This window comes from Drosophila mojavensis, unplaced genomic scaffold, assembly GCF_018153725.1.
Source record: "Drosophila mojavensis isolate 15081-1352.22 unplaced genomic scaffold, ASM1815372v1 contig_136, whole genome shotgun sequence".
NCBI lineage: Eukaryota > Metazoa > Arthropoda > Insecta > Diptera > Drosophilidae > Drosophila > Drosophila mojavensis.
The window spans coordinates 16,956,485-16,981,140 of record NW_025318667.1 but is presented as its reverse complement, the minus strand read 5'-3'; the positions used below and the strand labels follow the sequence as shown (position 1 = coordinate 16,981,140).

The 24,656-nt window shown below is 41.7% G+C and overlaps 2 protein-coding genes across 2 annotated transcripts; one reads left to right on the top strand and one right to left on the bottom strand.

Annotated features, from left to right (window-relative positions):
- Positions 1-1,139: 1,139 nt before the first annotated feature.
- Positions 1,140-7,202, bottom strand: LOC6584030 (NPC intracellular cholesterol transporter 1 homolog 1b). Its single transcript, XM_002009654.4, has 6 exons — positions 5,847-7,202; positions 5,406-5,707; positions 4,031-4,960; positions 3,548-3,957; positions 3,323-3,477; positions 1,140-2,094 (listed from the first exon to the last, which is right to left on the bottom strand). The coding sequence occupies exons 1-6, from the start codon at positions 7,026-7,028 to the stop codon at positions 1,366-1,368; spliced, it is 3,708 nt and encodes a 1,235-aa protein (XP_002009690.2). The 5' UTR covers positions 7,029-7,202; the 3' UTR covers positions 1,140-1,365.
- A 3,310-nt stretch (positions 7,203-10,512) lies between these two features.
- LOC6584029 lies at positions 10,513-13,535 on the top strand. Its single transcript, XM_002009653.4, has 2 exons — positions 10,513-10,796; positions 10,873-13,535. Exons 1-2 carry the CDS (start codon positions 10,583-10,585, stop codon positions 13,230-13,232), a joined length of 2,574 nt encoding a protein of 857 aa, XP_002009689.1. The 5' UTR covers positions 10,513-10,582; the 3' UTR covers positions 13,233-13,535.
- Positions 13,536-24,656: the final 11,121 nt, after the last annotated feature.

Sequence of the window (24,656 nt, the reverse complement as noted above, 5' to 3'; positions counted from 1 at the left end):
ACATTTTAATAATTCTACACTTTCATATTTTTTAAATTTTGTGACTATAAATTATTTGATTTAAAATTGTTTTTCAATTTTACTAATTATTACACTAATTATTTTATTTATTTAAAAATTTTAATAATTCTTCACTTTCATATATTATTAATAATATATATATATTTTTAATAATTTTCTTTTGTTTAATATATTTATCTATTTAAAAAATTGCTTGAGCTCTAAATATTTTTATTTAATGGTACATTTATATTTTTATGTTTTATTGTAATATAAATTATAAATTTATTTTATTTAAAGTTGTATGTATATAATTATTGAAAATTTAAAAATTATATTACCAAGTTTTTAATTAAGTATGCTGAAAACAATTTTGAAGCCCAAGAATTTGCTTTCAGATTTCATTTGAAATTCACCAAGCTAGTTTTCATCCGATCTGTCAGATTCCTGTCATATTTCTATCGTCATCTTATAGTACATATTGATGGCTTGGAATGTGGGCATAAAATGCTAGGAACAGCCATAGATGGATTGAAATCTGAATTCTGAATTGAAATTCATAATATTCAATTTTATTTAATTTTAATTTATTTAAAACTTTTTTTCATAGTTTTAATTTTATGCAAAAATTTATACAACTTATATTTGTTTATACTATTTTCGTATATTGGCCATATTTAGTCATGGCATGTGGCATGCCCCGATTAATTAGTGTATCATAATGAAGAAGCTGCAACTGAAAAATCTGGCCAAAGTTTTCGCTGAAAAGGCGTAAGACGTTTAGGGGCGGATTGAGGTGGGTTGAGCTACATTCGGCTGGCCACGGCACAACGGCTGATGACTAACAGCTCAAGGCGAGGGATCGTTGGGCGAGTTGAAGGGGGTCGGGGCTGGGGCTGGGGCTGGGGCCGGGGGCTTTGGTTGAAAGTTGGGGTCGCCACTGCGAGCTTCTTATTTATTGTTTTGGCGGTGCGCGGCAGTTGGCCGCTTAATGCCATAAAAAACAAAGGTGCCATGGCGATAAACAATAAAGAGGATACAGATGGGGGTCGCTGCCAAACATTTTATGCAAATTTATGGCTTAAACACAAATTTTTTTCTTTATTTTATTTAATTTTTGTTTTTTTTTTTTTTTGTTATTTTGTTTTTATATGTATTTTATTATTATTGTAAAATAGCAAGCGTTTTGCACTTGAAGCCAAATAAAAACATCTATATACATAATAAACGAAACAGAATATAAATATACATATATAGCATTTAGCACACAGTCTTACTGGATGAGGAGAGGGGAGGGAAGAGGGGGAGGGGGGGTAGGTAACAACAGCTAGGGTCTTAGTGACTATTTAGAATCGTTAGCGACTCTCAGCTGGAGTCCCGGTTGAGGCTTTTGAGCGGACCGAGCTGACTGAGCAGCACCGGCAACAGAATCAGGCCATGGGCCGCACCGATGAGCACGATGCCGAGGTACATGCGAAAATAGAAGATCTGGAAGACCTGCGACTTGGAGAAGGCCAGCACCACGATGCCGGCGAATTTGGTTAGCGTAATGCCGGACAGGACACTGCTGCCGGTGACGCTGAGCGCGTGGAACGAGCGCTGCTGGGCATTGCCTTTGGCCTGCTTGAACGAGCGCACAATGTGCGATACGAACTCCACTCCGATGCCCACACAGACGACCAGATTGACCAGCGAGATGGCGTTGAGCGATATGTCCCAGGCCCACATCATTCCGCCCATATTAATCACAATGCACAGCACCATGAACAGCACGATGAGAGCCGACGTGATGTCCAGCCCGGTCAGCAGCAGCGTCACCACGAATATCGCCGCCAGCGAGACGCCCAGCGAGACGAGGGCGTCATCCCAAATGGTTAAATACTGTTCATAAAATATGAAGAACACACAGTAGGGAAAGACCTCTGTGTCGATGCCGTTGCGGGCGAACATCCCATTGATGTCGGACTGAACGCGACGCGCCTCGCGTAGCGCCGCCACAAACTTGTCCGATGTGGTCGACGTCGTCGAGTACTGCATGAAGTGGGTGTCCAGAATGGTAGCCATACCCTCGTCATTCAGCGTATAAATGACGGCCTGCAAACAGAGAAGAAGAAGCAGAGAAATTTTAGATATCTCTATCAGAAACTATTGTAGTATGAGTGCTCTAGTCGACATTAGCCACATCAATAATCTCTAATCTTTTATATGGGGTATTTCTGAATTTCAGGTAAAGAGGGGGGAGTGGGTATTTCACATCTCAATTACAATACTTTTTTTCTATTTTCTTCTCTCTCTTCTGCATATGAGGTTTTAAGTCTCTTAAGTTCTATGTCTATCATCGTTATGTCAAATTATCCATATTTTTTGGAGCTTGTTTCAAAGTATAACAAGAAGAAAAATTCCATTAAAAACTACAAAATACATAAAAGTCAGAATATAGTAACCGACTTTTGAAGGCGATATTAATCGATAGCATAAAAAACTCTAGTATTCTAAATAGGTTTTACCAAATTTCGAGCTAAATGGATAGCACTCAAAGTTACAAAACTTTTTTTTTCCCCATTTCATTTAGTCTATTTTATTCGTACACGGCTCTATATGGCATCATTTTAAGCCTATTCCGAGTTTAAAATGTCAAATTATTTTTAATTTTGGGGATGCTCTAAAGTATAACAAGAACAAATCCATAATATATGTGTTAAAGTAAATGCAAAATATTGGAAGATTTAAGCGACTTTTAAAAACGATATTAATCGATATCATCAAAAATTAAAAGGTAGTAATATTATTATTTTTTTTTTTAGATGAATTTTACTCTTTAACAGCCTAACTTAGTCACCGACTTATGAAAACGATATTAATCGATATAATTAAAAAGAATATAGCTTAGAATTCTTTGGGCAAATACAATATAATATAGATCCCATATGGGAAACATCAATACAAATGTACTATATAGGAACATAATTTAGTCATAGACTTATGAAAACGATATTAATCGATAGCATTAAAATGGATATAGCTAAGAATTTTTTGGGTAAATATTATATAGATCCCATACAGGAAACTACATACAATAAAAATTCCAGCTTCTAGCTCTTGGAAATTCTGAGATTGTTGCGTTCGCAACAACAGGCGTATGGAAAGCTAGTCGTACAATGCTCTATCGAATCAACTCGTCAGCCTTATCAACACTATAAATACTTATTGCCGCCTGCTCTCCGCTGCATACATTTAAGCTAAATAATTATATCCTGATCTCTCATTTTCAATGGGATCGGAGTATAAGGAGATAAACTATGGTTGATCGGGCTCTACTTACGTCCGCATAGGAAGGTCGACCCGCCTTCGCGCACTCAGCATCGGGCAGATCGGAGAGAAACAGCGGCACATACTTGTCGAAGGTCTCGGACGTGGGTCGGAGACCATTTTCGGTGAACTCTCGCTCGCATGGATAGCAATCGTCGCTCTTGGAGTCTGGGGGTGGGAGGGAGTGGAAAGATCTATTAGAGCATTTGCATATCTCGGGCCCACTTCTGGGACTTACTGCTCGGACAGAAGCTTCCCGTCGTGGCATTGATCTTGCAGCAATCGGGAATGTTGAGCCAATCGATGTAATCGTCGATCCACGACGAGGCCGGTCGTGCCAGCGATGTGATCTGCGGATAGCGTGACTGTATGTACAGCTGGACGGAGAGCGAGTCGTCGTTGCACTCCACGCCGCCGCAAATGAAGTTCTGATGCGTCGGATTGCTGTAGTTGAGGCCCGGCTTGAGCACCCAATAGACGGGCGCACCCATGGACAGCAGCTCGTCCATGTAGCGGAAGTACTTGACCACGTGCGAGTCCTGCGGCATGGACGTCTCCTGGTCCAGGCCCGGTTCGATCGAGGGCATGACCATCAGCGAGAGCGCCGTGACCACAGTGAACACCACCATCACAATTATCTTGACGGACCTGAAAAGCAAAGCGAATGGAATGAATGCACTGAAATGGACTGGACGATCTCTGGCCGAGTGTTGCGACTCACTTGGAGAGCAGGAACGGAGCATAGAAGTTGGTGAAGAGCTTCTCGAGCACGCCAATGTCATGTGTGGCGCCCGGCTTCACGTTGCTGCGCACACAGCAGAACAGATCGAGCCGTCCGCTCTTGCGGCGCCTCTCATCGATGGCCATCAGTGCGACGAACGCTGTGATCTGCAGCAGGAAGTCGAGCAGAATGGCGATCGCTGCGTACATGGCGAACGTCTTCACCGCCGGCATCTCGGAGATGGCGCCAATCGCGAAGCAGGCGAACTCGCTGCAGGCCGTCTGGAGAATGGAGGGTCCCACCTGGCCGATGGCCTCGCCGATCGCCTCATGGGTGCTGGCAAATTGAGTGTGATCGAGCCGCTCATAGGTGTGCACCATGATGAAGATATTGTCCACGCCCACGGCCAGCACCAGGAACGGTATTACCTCAATGGCCAGCATGGTGGTTGTCGCGCCCACATAGCCCCAAAAGCCCAAGCTGCACACAACCGACGCCATCACGATCACAATTCCGCTCACAGCCAGCATGATGCGTGACTCACGCAAAAAGCCCACACAGCTGCGTATGCGTCCGAGCGAGATCGCCACGTAGATGAACATCACCACGTAGCTGATGACGACGGTGCTGACCTCGCCCTCGGACAGCTCGACAATGGCGTCCTGTATGGAGCGCTCCGCCGAGTAGGCAATGTCCAGATATTCGCTCTTGTAGTCCTTCAAAAAGTCCACGAACAGTTTCTCCCATTTCCGGCTGATCTCCAGCTTCGATTCGTCCAGATGATTCTTGCCCAGAAATGTGAGCACCAAGGCCGTGGCCAGCATATAGTCGGGATCCTCGCCATTCTCGGCTGGGGGCAAGCCGCCCACAGCGATGCCCGGCTCGATGGGTCCGCCGTAATTGCTGAAGCAGTCCTCCATCATCGGAACGCTATTCAAAGAGAACATATATATAATTATATATAAAGCAATCTATCTAGCAACCCTATATCTTTTGTCAAAGACGTGCACAATACGCCGTACAGACTAGAGACGGTCACTTGAGATATATTATATTCAAAGAGCGATAAAGACAACATCTAATAAATTGTGTTTATCTTTGGGTCTATGGGTCCGTCGAATATGGGCAGCCTTGTGGGGTTGCCAGATGGGTCCGTCGCATATGGGCAGCTCTATATAATATACGTTTACCCATATGTACATATATATGTATATGCATATATTCGCTAGCTCTTATCGTGAAATATATATACAAAACTGTTCGAAGATTATTAAAGTTTATGCTGTGATTCACTTAGAGCTACATATATAGTGGGTTTTCCCTACGCCACTCTTCGACCTGTCACATTGCTGTTATGTTTCCATCTTGGACTTACCGCAAGCAATCCTCCAGCTGGTTGAGATAGTTGATAGTAAAGTTGTTGCTGTCCACATAGGAGCTATGGAATTTGTCCATGTCAGTCTGGAAGTAGCCATAGATGGACTGGATGAGACAGTCGTCCACGGTGGGCGTGAGGCCGGGATATAGGACGGGTGCATAGCAAATTTGTTCCAAGCTCACGCCCTCCTCCACGCCCAGCTTCATGATTTGCTCCTGCAGCTCGAATACCTCCTGAAGGAACTTTTGCTCATAGGCTGGACCGAAGGTGAGAGTTCCGCTGGGGGCTTCGTGAGTAAACTGAGGGAGGGAGAAACACAGAGGGAGAGGAAGAGAGAGAGAGAGAGAGACGAGAGAGAGAGAGAGAGAGAGAGAGACAGAGAGAGAGAGAGTGGAGTAGAGCAAAGGTTATCCGTGAAGGCCAACGGCGAATGCTTACTGTGTCTTTCTTCACCGGCTTCACGAACAGCTGATTGGTGCGATAGAAGGGTCCGAAGTGCTGATCGAAATAGTTCTTCTCGATGCGCGTGTTGCTCTCCTCACTGGCCCAGAGCTCGACGGGATCGGTGGTCACGTTCATGTAGCGTATGCCATAGGCCAGCCCCCCAATCACCCACGAGCAGATGGCCAGCACGAGCACCGGATGCTTCGCACAGAAGGTGCCCCACATGCGGCAGCCCTGATACAGAAATTCCCCGTACACTGTCGGCATGCGGATGTTGGGACCCGGACGGTCGCTGATGGCGCCATAGCAAATGAGGCAAGCGATCAGCAGGGCGATCACCAGAGCAACTATGAAGGTAATGCCGTACAGTCCGGCTATCTGCCAGGGATCCTCGTAGCCAGCCGGCGGATCGGTGAGCGGACAGGAGTCGTCGCAATCGATGCAGGCGCAGGCATAGTTGCCCTCATAGCTCTCGCCGCACTCCAGCGGAAATACGCTCAAATAGACATCCGTAGAGCCCGGCGGAGCATCCTCACTCCACGTATAGTTAATGACGAACGGCACATAGTCGTTGTTCTCGCCATCGCCCATGAAGTAATACCAACGGCGATAGTTGCACGTTTTGGCATTGTACGCACCGCAGCCGAGATCCATGGCCGGTCGGCCCGTCTGCGGATGCTGGATGCCGCTGCAGCTGTTGTAGATCTTCTGTACGGACTCGTCGTTTATGTAATAGTCGATGTGCTCCACAAAGTCCACATTATCGGGACTCTTTTCGATGTAGGGCTTCAGGAAGAGCGAATGATTCTTGGCGCAGGTCATCATGCAGACGGTTTGGGCCATATTCAGCGTGCATGTGGGACAGCGGCTGAACACACCGTCCGCTTGATTCAAGCCGGCGTCCATGCTCAACAGTTGATTGCCATCGCAGCAGAGCTCCAGCTCGTTATCGCCATTGGGTCCCTTGTATTCCGCATAGAGGACGGGGCAGCGCCTGATGAAGATGGCCTCAGCCTCTGGATCATTCAGCGGTAGTGCCGGTCCATGGTACTCCTTGTTCTGCCAGTGCTCTCCAATCTTATGGCTTTCGCCATACCAAATGCAATGGGGCTCGGCCACCATTTGCTGCACAGCCCACAATAATAGCAGGGCGACCAACTGAAATTTCATTTCCATTTCAGCAAACACACAACACAACACAGCAAACACACGCACACACAGAAAAAAAAAAGATTGAAGAGAAAAGAGCCCAAACAATGCGAAAAGCGTAAAGGCTTAATAATTTGATTCGCCACACACAGTTGACCAGGAGCCACTTGAAGCGCTCCAGCCGACCAGCTCGTTAGCTCGTTAACAACTGTTTAATCAATTGAAATTGAAATTGAAATAGAAGCCAGCGTGTGTGTGGGCATTACCATTATCAGACTAAAGTGCTCTCGGCGTGCCGTTGATAAGATTTTGGGGACTGATTTGGCGATTAGCCCCGAACACCGAGCTCCATTAACAACTAGCAGCGGCTTATCTGTCCAGCGGCAGATAAGCCATTCCGTTGCCGAATCGATTCCAGTCCCACAGCTATTGTGTGGGGCTCATATACGTATATACGTATATACATATATATATATATATATATATATATATATATTTATTGGATTAGCAACAATGCCAATTATGGTAATTGCCAGGATTGGATGGGATTAAAAATAATCATGAATAAATATTTAATTTTATTGTTGAACCCTTAGCAAATATTGAAATGGATTTCAAATAAATATATAGTAGATGATGGGGGGAGAGAAGAAGGGAGAAAGAGAAGTGACGAAGCTCTGTTTAGAAGGAGATAAATGTTAAGTGAGAAAAAGAAAACATGAATGAAACGAGTAGGGGCGGAGATCGAGAAAGACCCATATTTAAATGCGAGAGAAAGACACAGCCTGAGATTGAAAGAGAAAGAAGAAGAAAGAGAAAGAAGAAGAAACAAAGAAAAAAGAGTGTGATCGAAAGAATAAGATGTGAGATAAAGATAGAGATAGGGATAGAGATAGAGATAGGGATAGAGATAGAGATAGAGATAGAGATAGAGATAGAGATAGAGATAGAGATAGAGATAGAGATAGAGATAGAGATAGAGATAGAGATAGAGATAGAGATAGAGATAGAGATAGAGATAGAGATAGAGATAGAGATAGAGATAGAGATAGAGATAGAGATAGAGATAGAGATAGAGATAGAGATAGAGATAGAGATAGAGATAGAGATAGAGATAGAGATAGAGATAGAGATAGAGATAGAGATAGAGATAGAGATAGAGATAGAGATAGAGATAGAGATAGAGATAGAGATAGAGATAGAGATAGAGATAGAGATAGAGATAGAGATAGAGATAGAAAGAGAAAGAGAAAGAGAAAGTGAAAGAGGAAAAAAAAGAGAAAGAGAAAGAGAAAGAGAAAGAGAAAGGGAAATAGAAATAGAAATAGAAATAGAAATAGAAATAGAAATAGAAGAGGGTTTTTGATATAGAGAGAGAGAGAGAGAGAGAGAGAGAGAGAAACAAAAGAAGACGGAGAAGTGAAAGCGAGAGAGAGAGAGAGAGAGAGGAAGCGAGGAATATAAATTGTGGCTGTGAGGGATGTAAAGGGGCAGAGAGAAAGAGAGAAAGACAGAGAGAGAGAGAGGCGTGTAGACATAGACTGGCGAAGAAAGAGAGCGAGATAGAGAGAAAGAAAAATATAATATGACATGAGAGAGAGGGAGAGAGAGAGAGGGAGAGATATGAAAATGCGAGGTGGAGGAGGGCGAAAAGAGAAATTACCAAAATTCAGCTAAAGTAAAGTCCCACTTAAAAATAAAGTCCCACTTGAACTTGTGAGAATCGCATAGAAGGGAATCATTTAAAATGCGTGAATCAGAATACGTGAATCGCCCATTCGAAGAGGCTTTCATTAGACGGGAAGCCAGCATTTGATTTGTGTCAATTTGCGTGTAATTTATGCTATTTATATATACTATATTTAGTTGATATGGGCAAAGTAGCTGCAAATAAATAAATCATAGATGGGAACTTCCATTCATTCTGCGAACGTGTAATTAAGCCGTTGCTCAACTGCCAATTACAATGGGCAGCCACAATGGAGCATTTGGTTCCCAGTCTGGCAGTCAGACAGTCAGACAGCTTGAGTACTTCTATATGCTATGCAATAGATCCATAGACGAGGCTCAGGCATTAAATGCTTCCATTTGGTATTTGTTGTGTGAGTCACTTGGTTCAGTTTTTATCTGTTCTGTTTTTTTTTTTATTTTTTTTATTCATGTTTTAGACGGCCTTTTGTTACCTTGTGGAGCTGCCTCTGGGCGCTTTATAGTTTTTATGATGGGCAAGTGTTTCAATAGCTTTAAGACTCTGGCCACTGTCGGTGGCTTATCGGCAATGGGTCGAACAGGTGTTCACTTGAGAAATCGACAGCTAACGACGTTTCAGCTGAAAGCCAAATCATTTTATAGCGATTTGCACTTATCGCAAGCAGCTGCTAACCCACTCATCGACAGATCGCTGCCGATGCATACCTCAATACCGTCTACCAGGTGTGTGTCCGAAGCTCAGCGATAAGCTCTCGATATCCCAATCCCAAATATTCCACGAAAATTACCCATTTACCAGCATTACCAGGGGGAGCTCAAGAGCGAAATGATTATATCTAAGCAAATTCTTATCTAAATTTCGTGCAAGGTGCTCTACACTGTCGATGTTAATCGCATTATGGCTCCCCCAGCTGCCACCTTATCATACCTTATCGGTCTTTAATAATAAATAGCTCAATATTTATTAAATATCAATTTTCATTTCTTTTGATATTCCCGTAGCTCTGCATACACTACATTATGAGAGCTTGAGTAAATTCTCTTGTGGATGGACTTTCTGTATCAGACTTTCAGCATTCGATAATGACATCCATATGTGTATTGCTGGGAGGGGCTTGGCATCTAAAATAGAAAAAAAGATTTGATTTGATTAGATTTAGCTTAAGATTTAGATTTAGCAAATTGCCAAATTTTAAGACTCTAGCTCTCAAGATGAACGATATATGATTGCTTATCGATAACTTGCAATCGGGTATACTTATCGATTTTTTAAGAACATACTCCATCTGCGTGTGGGACCTACAAAAAAGCTAAGTCAATTCAAGTCTCTTGCTCTTTTAAGTATTTTATATCAAAATTTATACTCTGAACCCATTAAAAAATAGAAAATAGAAATACATTTTTTTTTTTTTTTTTTTTTTTTTTTTTAAAGTTATTATGAACAAAAGATTTTCCATTTTCAGTGGGTTACAATAGTTACTGGCGATATTTTGCGGAAAATGTATTTCCCGTGTCTTTCAACTGATCTTCCTTGGCATCTTTGCGAACTATCTAAAAGTCTTGAGCATTTCACATTCCTCTATCTTCTATCGTCTCTATTGCTTAAAACAGAAAAGGTAAGGAGGATAGAACAATCCAATTTATTTATAAACTTTTGGTACTTACACTTCAAATGACAACTTTCGCTAATCCAGCTATTGAATATACTATTTAATTAAAAGCTTGAGGAATTTGGGTGACACTACCCCGATATTTTCTATTGATATTTTCGATAGCCGCAGCAGGCGTTGGATTTCAAGTCACAGCTCAAAAGTGAGGCTCACGTCATCTATGGTGACGGATGTATAGTAAATCAAAAAGTTCAGTAAGATATGGAAAATAAGTTCAACCACTCGGAAGAAAAACATTTTATACACGTGGCAGCAACGACAAAAGCATCGGCAGTGTGGCATGAGCGAACGAGCACAACAAATAAACAGCAGGAGGACACGACAGAAACCGACTCGGAGCGCTTTTATACGCCGGACGAATTTGAGCTCATACCGCCCAATCTAATAATCCGTAGCTCAGCGCCAAGATCCCCAAGTGAGTAGCTCAGCAGCGTCGAGACGGTAGATGTAGCTGCGAAGCGGCTTAATTATCAATAGATCCCTCATTCTAGCTGACAACGAAGGAAACTGCATTACCAACGGCCACGCCCTAGCCGGCAACTACCAAGAACTGGTGCAAGACATCCAGTTGCATTTGTCGGAGCATAGAAGGTGTCCATTGCAGTCCGACGTGCCGGAGTACGGGCAGGAGGAGCATAAGAGCTACCGGATCGGGTTTGTGGAGCTGTTTCGTCAGCGCATGCACTACGACCGACTTGGCATTCCGTTGACATCACTCGAGCTGCTCTACATGGGTGACAGTGAGCGTGAGTGGCTGCGGCAGCACCGTAGGCGAGAGCGGGAGTACCGGCAGCAGCAGCAGAAGCAGCAACAGCAGGAGCAGGGGCAGGAGCAGCATCGCTACCGCGAACGCCGGTGCCGCAACAGCGGTACCCAAACAGATAGCAAAATGCTGGGCCGCCGGGCTCATCGCTTGCATGGCGGCAATGGCTGCATTTGCGGCTTCATCGAGGTCGAGCCGGGCAAATCCATGCTGAACTCGGAGCTGCGCGAGACTAGGGGACTGGGCAATATGCCGGGTAATATGAACGAGCATCTGCTGACGGTGTCGAGTCAGTACTTTGAGGCGGTCTCGTGCCAGCCCATTGGCTCGGACGAGCGCATGCGAAATATCTATCTAACGCGAGCGGAGCCGCCCGGCTACGTCTGTTGCGGCTGTCAGGCCATGCGCCTGCACAAGCGGCATCGTAAGCCCCAGCCGGCTGCGGCAGGGGCACCGGCTCGACCCACCTCGGTGCGTATACTGTTGCCCCCATCGCCGCTGCCGCCGCTGCGCTCCACGCACTTGGAGCATCGCAAGAGCCGGGAGCTGCGCCGCTGGCGCAAGAGGCGAGACGAGGAGTCCAAGATGCAGTCCTCGCAAAGGGGCACCTATCAGTTTCCCGTTAAGTACAAGAATAAGCCCAAGGAGCAGGTCAAGCAGCGTGCCCAGTGCGTGGATCTTAAGGAGAAAGCCGAGCTGAGCTACCTGCTGCGTCGCTCGCCGAAGAACCTCCACCTGCCCATGAAGATGGGGACGGAGCCAAGCGTCGAGGATGAGTCCTACGATGAGCTCGCCTCGAACGAGTCCAGCAAGGTGGAAGTGCTGCTGGCACCGGACACGCCCCGACTGGTGCTCAACGAAACGGAGATGTCCGGCATGATGCAGTCGAAGAGCATTACGTTCACGGAGAGCTCCTCTCAGGTGGACTCGATGCTGGGCATTGCGAATGCGGCTCGACTGTCCTTCGAGGCGGGCGATTTGCGGCACGGCTCCACGGACACCCTCAACGAGGTGTGGTGTGATCCGGGCATCTTTCTGGCCGTCCATACGCCACCGGTGGCCCAGAGTGTGCGAGAGCGCCGGAAGCAGCTGACCGTCGATGCCCTAACCGTCGGCTATTTGGGCGCCCCGGTGCTCGGCGAGCAGGCGGCCCGTGCGGCTCTCGAGAAATGCGCGTATCTGTCCCGTGAGTTCGACAGCCTCAGCCGAGAGCAGCGCACAAAGGACATCGCCCTGCGGCTGCAGCAGCTGCGCCACTTCCAGGAGAAGGCCAGCTGGGACTACGTCTGCTGCATCCACGCGAACGAGTCGCGCGATGGCCATCGTCACAGCTATAACCAAACGATGCCACGCCTCTTCGACTGTCCACTGAACAAGCCGAACTGTGTGCGGCTGCTCAACGAATCGATGCTGGCCCACTTTCTGCACGTGCACTTCAGTGAGCCCGGCCTGGCCCTCAACGAGCTGTTCGAGCGCGACCAGGTGCTGATCATGTTCAAGCCGCGCTCCTTCAAGCGCGCCCACAACGTCTGCCTCTCGATGATCGTCTATGCCGGCGCCAAGGACAAGTCCAACGCTCTGCCCATCACACACTACATGCCCGACTACAACGTCGGCCTGCCCGGCCGTTACAGCAAGTTCACCGGCCACATGCCCATCTTTGTGATGGCCTGTCGCACCCGTCGACGCTTCAGGGAGCGCACCACGGAGAGACAGTCCCTGGGCTGTGACTCATCCAGTTCGAGTCTCTCGCTGCCGGACAGGCAGTGCGTGGGCGAGAGCGTGATGGCCCTCTGGCTGGTCAGCGTCGAGCTGACACGGCCCATCCATGTCCAAATGACCGTCTTCAATCGTCGCGTCGACATCAGCCGCAGCTCGATCATGCAGGTGCGCGGCCTCAACAAGTGCCACGACTGCGACAAGTTCATGGCCAAAAGCAAAAACTATCTGCGTCTCACCTCACAGGACTTGCGCGTGCTGACCAACAACTATACGGAGCCCGTCTACATGGAGATCTCCGTGCAGGACTATGCCCATCCCGCTGCTCTCGAACGGCTGATGAAACTGCGCCGCTCCTACATGCCATAGCCCGAGATTTGACGCTTTCGTTCTGATCCATGTCCGAAGTTTTCTTTTACCAAATTTTAATTGAATATTTAGCTACTGCAATGCTTTTACTCATGTTTGGCAATCACCGAGAGTCAATTATGATCGAACTAACGTAAAATTACGCTTAAGTGAGTTTTCAAGAGATATGACACACAAAATTTCCGACCAACAAGCTTTTTGGTCCAAGGCAAACAACAATACGAAAAAAAAAAAAAAAAAAAACAAATCAAAATTATTTCAATTGGAATAAAATGATCGATAAATTTCTGTTTAATTTTGTAATCGATTGTTTTCTTATTTGCATAATTTTTTTTCGAGAGGAACTCGAAGACTCCACCATGGAAAACCAGCTGAAAAATCAGGGTATAATGAGTCGGTACTTGACTTCCTATTGATCCGCCCATTTGTCGTCATCGTTCACTTGTTCATCCGTTCCTCTCTCCACTTTGTCGCACTTTCTACGCATTGTCCATCCTGTTGTCCGTTTATACGTACATCCCTTAATTTTTTCGTCTGTCTAGTCTTTTCTCCAACTATGAAGTCGTGTTTTTCTTCAATCATCCGCCTTTGATCACGCCCTCTTTTCAAGCATCCTTCTCTTTTTCCATCATTTCTTTTGCCATCATTCCTCAAGTACTTGTACCCAACCCTCATTAATTTTTTCCGGCTCGTTCTTCAGATAGATAGATAAAACTCTCTGTTGATTCGAGTTTCAAAAAGATTTAGCTGTGGAATAATTTGATTAAAGAAACCCAAGCTTTGAAAAAGTGATCGAAAGAGTTAAAGTTTTTAAATAAATATTTTAGATAAAGCTTAAAGTAGGTAAATAGAACAAGAAATTTTACTTAGTTGGGTCCACAATGAAGATTTTAAATATAGTGCAAGAAATGTACAAGGAATATAAATATGAATTCATATCAAACAGCAGTATAAATCGTCATCTACAATTATATATGAAACAATTAACAATCTCATTTGAATTTGGTTTATATATTATATATTATTGTTTTTTCATATTTATATATAAGTATTTATTGATATATATATATATTATTCTCTTCCCATAAAAATCATAATCAATGTCAAGTTTCCTTTAAATTAATAATTAATATAAATAATTAAACTATTTAAAAGAGTAAAAATTAAGCACTGCCTACTTAAAAGGTGATCTTGCTGCAAACACTTTCAGCTGCTATCTCTCTGGCCATTGTTATGGGCTGCGCGCTAACAGTGCAAAAAGCTTTCGTTCGGCTACTGCTAGACGCTTACTGTTAAGAGAATGTTAAGCTTGTGTTCTCTTTGGCTGGCTCTCTGCTGTGGCTGCTGCTAGCGTCGCTGCTGTCGCTCTCAACAGCGAAATGCAGCAAGCGGCGGCTTTATTTATTTTTTAATGCCGGGCAGAATGCTATTGAACTCGCACACACACACACACACGCATACAGACATATATACATATGTATTTGTGTTAGCGGCGAGTGCTTAGCATTTTGGCAACTGCTGCTGTTGCTGCAAAATGCATAATGCATGAAATTGTTGCCGGCATTCGGGAGGCAGCTAATTTGATTAGCTTCAGTTGGCTGTCATCTTAGGAAAACATAAAATGCGAATGCAAATCGAATACAGAAAAGAAATCAAATGCCAACATCGACAGTTAACAGCGAGTGGCTAAGTGATACACTGTCAGATTATTTGATTGCGAAACCCTGAATAAATGCATTCAAAGTGCGAAGTGTAAGACACGTGTTCCGAAAATCCAGACCTACATGAACAATCCGATGCAGCGGCAGAGGCCGAGGCAGAGACAGAAGCAGAGGCAGTGGCAGAGGCAGCGGCAGCGGCAGTTTGAACGCATCTGCAAAGCGGCCCCCTTAAGCCCAGCAACGCAATATTCCCGAAAATCTGTTCCCGTTCCCGTTCCCGTTCCAGAGAACTAGCTTCGTGCGTTCCAGGCGCATTCTGGAAAATTGTGTCAAGCTGACGACACAATTTTCAAATCGCATGCCCGGAGTTGCAGTTGGCTTCCCAAAAACAATAACAACAAAAAAAGAAGAAAACGAGAAGAAGAAACAGAGTAAGAGTATGAAGAGAGCGAGAGCGCCATAGAGAGAGAGTGTGTGTATGTGTGTGTGAACGCGAGCGCGATGCATGGCAGAGGGACAGACAGCCCAAAACAGAAAGACAGACAGACAGAGAGCAAGAGAGAGTGCGAGTGCGAGAGCGTGCAAATAAGCTGGCATCGTAAGCTGGCGTTGCACTAATAACGGCAAAGGTATATCGCTCCGGTACAGTAGCGTAACAGGAAGTGGTGCATTAACACGCACCGCAGCTGATGACGACGACGTCGCCCAAAACTTCAACTGGCCCGGGCCCCAAAAGAGCGCGTCAAATTGATAATAATAATAATAACAATAACAACAAAAATTGGCAGTAAATATTTAAAAACATACAAATAAAATAAAAGAAATAAAAACAAAAACGAATCAAATCAGGAGAAGTTTAACGAAAAGTGCGCGAGTCCTAAGTGTGTATTTTTTTTTATTGCATTATTATTATATATAAATATTTAGATATATATATACGTGTGTGTGTGAGCTTGAGTTTTTGAATTCGCGCAACTCCCTCCGATTGCATCACCAAAATAGTCAGCTGCAGTCTTAACTTTTAACCTAACGGATTAGGCACAGGCAGCGACGTGACTTCGACGTCATCTATGACGTCGCTTGTGGGCGACTGTGTGTGTGTGCGTGCGTGTTTTTGCTATGTGTGTGTGTGTGTCATCAATTTTTTGCATTTTGCAGCCTTAATATGAGCAAACGAATGACGTAGTAGATCTCCATTGATGTTCCGTTGCGTTTCATTTCGCAATTCGTAATTCGCGTTTCTCATTTGGTTGCGGCAAAAACAGCCGAAAAACCTAAAAACCGACTAAACCGGCTACACACACACATAAACACACACACACAAACACACTCAGGAGAGCGAGCAGGTCAGCTTACGCTGCGTGTGTGTGTGTGTGGGATAGGGAGAGCGATGCGGATGCCGCTGACGCAGTCGCTGCCGAATCCCGCCGATTGCCGAAGCGACAAATGCCGAACTCGAAAAACGTGCACACGTGCAGCATGCAGACGAACGGGCGCAGGCGACACAAGAACTTTTTCGGTGTGAATGCCTTCTGCACAAAAACGTGGTTTTTCGGCTGTCAGCGTTGCAGTTGACGTCGCCGTCGCAGTCGTAGTCGGCGTCAGCGCTAGCGCTGCTGCGTTTCTATTTTTTTCTTGTTGTCTTTTTTGTTATTCCTCTTTTGATTGTTGCAATTTCGATTCGCGCTCGTAACTGTTAAGCAGTCTCTAACAGCTGCACAGACGCCCGCTAACAGTTCAATGGCGCGTCGCTGTTAGCTAACAGCCGCCGCACTGTAAGCGCTTTTTTGTTTTTGTTGCATACGCTGAGGCACAATCGAAAAACTGTTATGTGAGATCGCTGCGCAGCGCTGAATAATGATGCGAAAATGATTTAGCTATATTTGATACATAAAGGTTTTATTTGGGAAATATTAAATTATCATACCTTATCTCATAGAGAAATTTCTCTATGAAAGTATGTAATGAGTTCTACTTAGAGAAAACAATAAGAATATTTAGTAAATATTACTCATACGCCAGGCATAACTTTTTGTAGTTCTATTACCCCGCTTTATTTTCCACAATTTTCTTGAGCTTATGCATAGCAACTGCATGGAAACAAACAAAATATGAACAACAACAGACAGCACACAACATGCAATAACAACAACAACAACAACAACAACAACAACAACAACAACATGGAACAACAATTGCAACTGCAACTGCAAAATGTTTCTGTTCTCTTTGGCCGGCAACACCGGCTCCGGCTCCGGCTGTGCCTCTGTTCTCTGCTCACTTGCAATAAAAAAAAAAAGTGTTATTGTTGTAGTTGTTGTGTTTGTTGCTTGCGCTTGCTGCTTCCGTTAGTTGCCGGAAGTTGCACGAAGTGCACAAAAGCTTTCGGCTCTTAGTTCTCTGGCCCTGTTAACAGTTGGCTGAGAGCAGGAGCCAACGCCAGCCGAATGCAAATGTTGTTTGGCCTGCCAAATTGGCAATGGCCAAAAGACAAAAGCACAAATACCGACGACAAAGAGCAGCGCAACAGCCGGCGTCGGCGTTAGCGTTGGCAGAGCTCGCTGCTGATGTTGCTGTTACTGTTGTTCTTGTTCTTGTTGTTTGACTAAAAGTGTAGTTGGGTCTCATCGCAGTCGCAGTCGCATCTCGGTCTTATTCGTGTGCGGCGCTTCACCGCTAAGCGACGTCTGAAATATATTTCGCTGCCTACTCTGCTGCTGCTTCACGACGTCTATACAAAGCGTATGTATGTGTGCCAGACTGACTGACTCTGTGTGTGTGTGTGTGTGTGTGCGTGTGTGTGTGTGTCTGCGTCTGAGTATCGTTTCGGTTGCCTTCGGCTTGCTCGTGCTCGTGCGCGTCGTTATTGTTCGGCAATTCGTTCGTTCGCACGCTCGTTCGCTTCGTACGATTCGTTTGGGGTCGTCGCTGCTGCTGCTGGCTGCCTCTGCTGCTGCCTGCGGTAGCGGCTGCTAATGCTTGCTGCTGCTGCTGCGGCTGCTTCCAAACGTTCGCAGGCCATGCAGCAAAAACAGTTTACATTTGTTTTTCCGCGTGCTCGCACACGTTGACTGACACGGTCTGCGACTCAGCGAGCGAGCTTTGTCTGTCTGTCTGTCTGTCTGTGTGTGTGTGAGTGTTTTTTTTGTAAATACATATATATATATATATATAAACATAAATATATGTATATATAAATATATATTCGATAAATATATATATTTATATACAATTGTGTGTCCGTGTTTGTGTGACCGGAGTGCCGACCCGGAGTTGCCACAGACTGACCGGAGTTGCATGGCCGAACTAAAAGCACTCGAGCTTGCTCCAGTTAGTGGCCTGGTCCGTTCGCTGCAACTGCAACTGCAACAGCCAGAGCCACATTTGCATTAGATCAGCTAACCGCAACACCACGACAACCAGTAAGCCCCATTCAGAGCCCCATTTCTCCCAGGCCCGTTTATATAGATATATTTATATGTATATCTAAACAAGTTTTTCAAAAACTTTAGTTAATATTTATTTTTGTTTTCATTTTTGATTTCGAATTTTGTTTTTTTGTTATTTTTTATTTTATTTTATTTTATTTTTTATTTATTTTTTGATTTGAAGTTCGACTGCTGCAGCTCGGCTTCGGCTGGCCGTGCTCGTGCGCTCGTGCTGCCGAAGCTGCCGTCAGCAGCGAAGGTGGAGTTGCAGCTTAACGCTGAGCGCCATGGACAGCGCGTCGTGAGTCGTGTCGAGATCGGAGTCCCGCGCGGAAGTGCAGTGTTAAAAGCGGCTGCGGAAACGGAAGCTCAAAGAACTGTTAACAAGCACACACACTGCTTTCCATACGCACAGTCGTCCATCGATGCTTAGTAAATTAAGAACAGCTGTGCGCAAACGCACAGACGCAGGACTTGACTGAACACCAAATTTACACACACACACACACATACAGACACACACACACACACACAATACTTGTACGACTTTACTTTCTGGCATTTTTTTCCTCTTGTATCGTTTTGATTTTTCAATCTCGCACAATTTTTTTTCACAATTTTTTTTCATGTGATCCACACTGAAATCAAAGAGCAGCTGCAACAATTCGCGATGTTGTCCAGCTAGCAAACGTTCGAAAAAATGTTGAAACAAAAATGCAGTGTTTAAAACAAATGAAATACAAGCAATACAACAATGCCAGCAGCAGCGGCAGCTATAACAACAACAACAACAACGACAATGGGCCCCAATGGCCACGACAACTACTGCAGCAACAGCAACAACAACAACAACTCTCAAGCTGTAAAAAAAGTGTAATTAATCCAACTAAGAAACAAACGAAAATGAACAAGAAAATCGAAAAACAAAAACAATAACACGATTCACAATAGTTTGTTTAAGCATAAATTGAACAGAATATTTAGTCTATGAAATGTTTGTGTTTGCTTCTCTCTCTCTCTCTCTCTCTCTCTCTCTCTCTGTTTCTCTCTGTCTAAATATATATATATATATCTACTCCTCTCTGTGTATGTGTGCGTGTATGTGTTTCTGCGATTAGCAACAAGAACGTGGCAAACTTTTTTTGAAGTGAACTATTTACTATATTTAATATTATTAACAAAATATTTGGAGCTTTTTGTAAATATAGCTGAAAATATTAAAATTCAAAATATTTAATATATATAGTTTTTATGCAAATATATATCATAAAAACTATATATATTAAATATTTTGAGTTAGAAATATATTTCTCCTACTTTTATATATACAATTTATTAAAAAGATATATATATTTTTTTGTATTACAAATTTAAAAATTCAATTTCAATTGAAGTGTGCTAAAATATTTAATATAATTTTATGCTTATAATTGAAAGAAATGTGTAAAAAAGAATTATTTTTTACAGTTTTAATATATCTTCTTAAATTTTGTTGAGTAATTACTACTACTGCATATTTAATGTGAATTTTTTAGCTGCAAATTTGAAAGTCAGCTAGCAATAAAATTAATAATAATTTATATACTTATTCATGAAAATGAAATGTTGAATGTGAAATTGGTTTTGTGCAATCTCCGTCTTGTCGTCTATCCGCGCATCCGTCCATTTGCTGGTCTGTCCTTCCATTTCAACTCTATTGAAGCTAGATTTAATTTAGAACATATACCATAAATTATTGGGATTTAGTCCAGATTTTTCCGATCAAACCACATATTCCCGTCTCTCACCAACCAACATAATGCGAGCTCTAGAGAGTTGAAATTTGGATTATATATACTCCAGTTGACAGCGCAAAATCAATATGATATGGCGGCTGTATCTACGCCCATAGGGAGCACGACAAATCAGAAAAAAAAACCTGTATTCTCTACAGTTTTAGAGCTAGAAACACAAAATTCAACAACTAAATTACTGTATAGCAAATGTATATAGAAATATTTGCAGAATAAATCAATTGAATTTATATAGATTCATTCATTCTGATTTCTCAAATAAACATTCAGATTCCCGCAATGATTCGATAGAATAAACCCATTTAATTTCTGCACACTTCAAAGGGCAACCAAAGGCGACGAAAATATTATTAATCAAAATAAATAATTGTGCTAGATTTTGGTGTTTTCAGTTTTAATGCCCGCTCACAAAGTGAAAGAAGAGTATATCATTTTGTTTGAGAATATATTTGAGCATTTATAGCCACGTGTATAACCAGGTGTATTGCACCTATTGGACAATGTGAGAAAAACTAAATATGCCACAGTTAAAGAACTCGAGTACTCGCATCTAGATATATGTCTATATATCTACATATATTTATGTACACATATATATATATATATATATATATATATGCTCTAATATTTGTGATGTGCGAGCGAGTATTACGTAGTCGATTGCATTCTTCTTGCTGTTATTTATTTAAACACGTTTTAGACAAAAATTATGGCGTCAGCTGCGCTGCAAAATATAAACAATGAAAATAGGCGAAAAAATTAGAGCAACTAAAAAGACAGAGAGAGAGAGAGAGACAGAGACGGAGAGGGAGAGATATAGAGAGTGAAACTACTTTTCTCTATAATTATTGTTGCTCTTGCGCTCATTTCGCTCAACTTGTCGAAATCAAATAAATCTTGAGTTTGAAATGATTTTTCACGTCTCTCCCGGCAAGCATTTCGATTTGCTTCACGTTCTATTGTATTTAAATACCACTCAAAGTGTTTTTAATCGGGTATATCAAATAGATATACACAAAGTGTAGTGCGTTGGAGTCCATCTAGAAATTTCTGTCTGCCTGTTTACCTAGAGAATTCAACTTATAGAGTCTCTGGACTCTTGCAATTGAAGTTTATGGCGAATAATCGATAATGAAGATAATGAAGAAACTTTACTCATCAATTTTGTTCTAAATACACACGAACCATAAATATTATCTTTATCTCTCTCTCTCTCTCTCTCTCTCTTGAATACCCCTACCTTTTTTTTGAAAATATTGCATGAGTATCTTCAAGTCGTATACTTCCGCTTGTACTCTGTTTTTTGTTTTTAGGTTTTTTCTTTTTTTTGGTATTTGAAATTCCGGCCATTCCATTGCTCACAGCATCTGGGGGGGATTCGTTTTGGCTTTCACATGGATCTATTAATAATTTGATGCATTGCCCTCATCGTCATCTCCGGTCAGTGTGGTCGGTGTCTTTGTTCATTGAATAAACGGCCCATATGAGTTCTCATTTGTGTTTAGTGTGCCATCTTCGAGCTAATTAGAAATCTCTTTCATCTTCTGACAAACTCTCTCAAATCGCTTTAGACAAATTCAAATTCACATTCACATTCCCAATGGGGCTAAATAATCTGAATAATCCGTGTGAACCTTAACCTATTTGACGAATTTTAGTTGATGTGAGATTATATAGAATTAGGTGAAAGCTTATGTGTTTTGTTTCTCAGCGTGATTGAGTGTGAATGCTGCGATATATATCGATATAGACATGGCCTTGCGTTTCAATATCTCAGTTTCTCACATAAAGCTCTCAGTTTTGAATATAAAAAATTTTGCAAGTACATTTTTAGTTCTTCTTTTGTTTTCCTATATTTTAGCCCATTTTTTTATGCTTTCGATATAAATCCATATGTTATTTGAAGCAGGAAAATTAGTTAAACTAAATATTGTAGTTGATATGCTAAGTATAGTTAATAAATGAGTCAACTTCAGATTTCCATCCTAATTCAAAACGATTCACGAAACTGAAAATTTTCTCCGAAATAAACAAAATATGAGCTCCAAGAAATAGCAATAAAATGTAATATACTTTCGGTTCTACTTTAGAGCTATATTTTGTTGAAAGTATTTTTGGGTATTCATATTTAAGACTGATTCATTCTAAATTCACATTATTCATATTATTCATATATTATAACTCATTTAAAAGAAAAGAGCAGAGTCTAAAACTTTTTCGACTTATTGTTGTCTTTTTAAAAGGGCTGTCTATACCTACAATTTTTAGTAAATTTAACTGATGTTTCTATAAAGATAATACGACAAGTCAGATTTTACTTAGTCCCATATAAAATCAGAAAAAAACTAATACTTTGCCGTTGTCCAGTAAAAATATTTGGTATTAGGAAATCAATTTAAATAATATTTCTTCTATTATTTATTTATATATATCAAAATTAGCTTAAATTATTTCAGAGTAAAGTGTATCACTTAGTATTTTTTAGTATTTTCTTTAATGTGTTCATTAATCTCTCAGTGTTATGAAATCGTATGATTTTATACTCAGGAAAATGAGTTTATGGTGCTGTGCAATGCTTGGGAGGCGTGTCAAATGAAAGAATGTGTATTCTGCAGAGGGTGACGCCCGACTGCAACGTTTTTACTTCTTTGATATAATATTATTTGAGCATCTGTTTGATATATTTAACATGATATATTAGTAGTGCTTTTTTATAATATATTTATTTATTTAAAGGTTTTTTTTTTTTTCATTTGAGAGTCGATGAAGCTGAAAAAGAATTGAAAATGTGAAACCTTTCAGGTTTTAAATTATTCTGTTTTATGCGCTTAAATGAAAAAGTGGCAATTGCTGACATTAACATGCACACATACATATATATTTTATATATACTTTATATATACATATATATATATATATCCTCGAGTACTTTAGCTCCATTTTAACACCATGTAACAAAAAAAAAAATTAAAAAAAAAAATAAAAATATAAAATAAATAACATGACATATGAAATTTAATTTCAATTTTATTTTAATTTAAGTAAAGGTGGAGTGAGAGACGAAAATATATATATATACATATATATATATAGATAGATAGAGTGTGGGCAGAGATAGCGATAGCGATAGATGAGAGGAAATCATAACCATAAACTGAATATTTTCTGTGTGCGCAAAAAATATTGCAAAAAATATTGAAAAAAATTGCAATTACAACAAAAATAAATTATAAAACGTGACATTAAATTGATATCTCATATTCCGAGCGGACAACAGCTGCAAATGGTTTTGTTTTTCTCTTTTTTTTTTTCAATTAATACCCTGAACAAATTGAAAATGAGAACTGAGCGTATAAAGTTCCTGATGAAATTGATGTATCCAAAGGGATGGGGTGTGGCTGAGAGCATATAACATAGTTATAGGTATACATATATAAAGATATATATATATATAAAGATATATATATATATTGTATGAAAATATATATATAAAGATATATATATTTATTCCTGAAGAACGGGACAATTGTATAAGTTCTGTTAGTCTTTTCTAGGAATTCTTACAAGATATTCCCTACAAGATATTCTTGAAGGGTGTCGAAGTCTTTATATTCTCTTATAATATAGAATATTTTGTACACTTTTAGAGTCACTTTGTATATATACATGAATGCAAAATTTGCTCTAGCTCTACGTCCAAATATATAGGATATATAATTTTGGGTATTACTATATATATCAAATTTGCTCTGATTCTATGTCGAATGAAATAGGAGATATAATTTAGGCTTTAAATCGATAAGTCTGAAATAAAAAATTTCTAATGATTGAGATAGGCGCGTTCTACGCAACCTAAAAAAACGTTCGATTCTCTAGCTCTTATAGGTTATGAGATCGACGCGTTCATAAATCGACTCAGCTCGAGGCCCTGATCTAGAATATATGAGGTCTGCCACGACTCCTGCTGCATGTTAGAAGCATTTCTTCTATATTTTAGCCTAATTTCCCATTCTCCATAGGTTCAGGGTGTGAAGAACAAGGGTATATTAGCTGCGGCCACTCCCACTTTCACTTCTATACGTGCATAAATTAGTATGCAAATACATATATGTATATATGTATGTATGTATGTATATCTGCATATATATACGTAGATTTTTTGACCTAATATGTATGCTATAGTTTATATATATATATATATACATGTATATGTATGTGTGTGTGTGTGTGTGTGTGTGTGCAATCACATAGCATGGCTGCAGCAGCTGCTGCTGTTGTTGTTGTAGTTGTTGTATGTAGGCCCGGCCTAGTCGGCATATAATGCGGGCTTAAAACAAAAGTGACACGGCTTCCTTTATTATCTGCGACACATCCTTTCATTGTGTTGGTATTTCGGTTGTTTCGCTGTTTCGGTTGTTTCGCTGTTTGTTTGGCCCCGTTGTCCTACTTTAAATGGTCTTTGGGTCGCCCCAGGCAAGGAGAGCGCACGCATTAAACTCTCTTTAATACACTTGCACTTCATGCATGCCGCCTGCCTATGCC

What these genes read in the sequence shown, in the direction of transcription:
- LOC6584030 (XM_002009654.4), bottom strand. Translation starts at nt 7,028, where the DNA reads ATGGAAATGAAATTTCAGTTGGTCGCCCTGCTATTATTGTGGGCTGTG. An exon ending in AGCCGGTGAAGAAAGACACA is followed by an intron (nt 5,708 to 5,846) that starts GTAAGCATTCGC and finishes TCCCTCCCTCAG; the next exon opens with TTTACTCACGAAGCCCCCAG. An exon ending in GTCGACCTTCCTATGCGGAC is followed by an intron (nt 2,095 to 3,322) that starts GTAAGTAGAGCC and finishes CTCTGTTTGCAG; the next exon opens with GCCGTCATTTATACGCTGAA.
- LOC6584029 (XM_002009653.4), top strand. Translation starts at nt 10,583, where the DNA reads ATGGAAAATAAGTTCAACCACTCGGAAGAAAAACATTTTATACACGTG. An exon ending in CTCAGCGCCAAGATCCCCAA is followed by an intron (nt 10,797 to 10,872) that starts GTGAGTAGCTCA and finishes CCCTCATTCTAG; the next exon opens with CTGACAACGAAGGAAACTGC.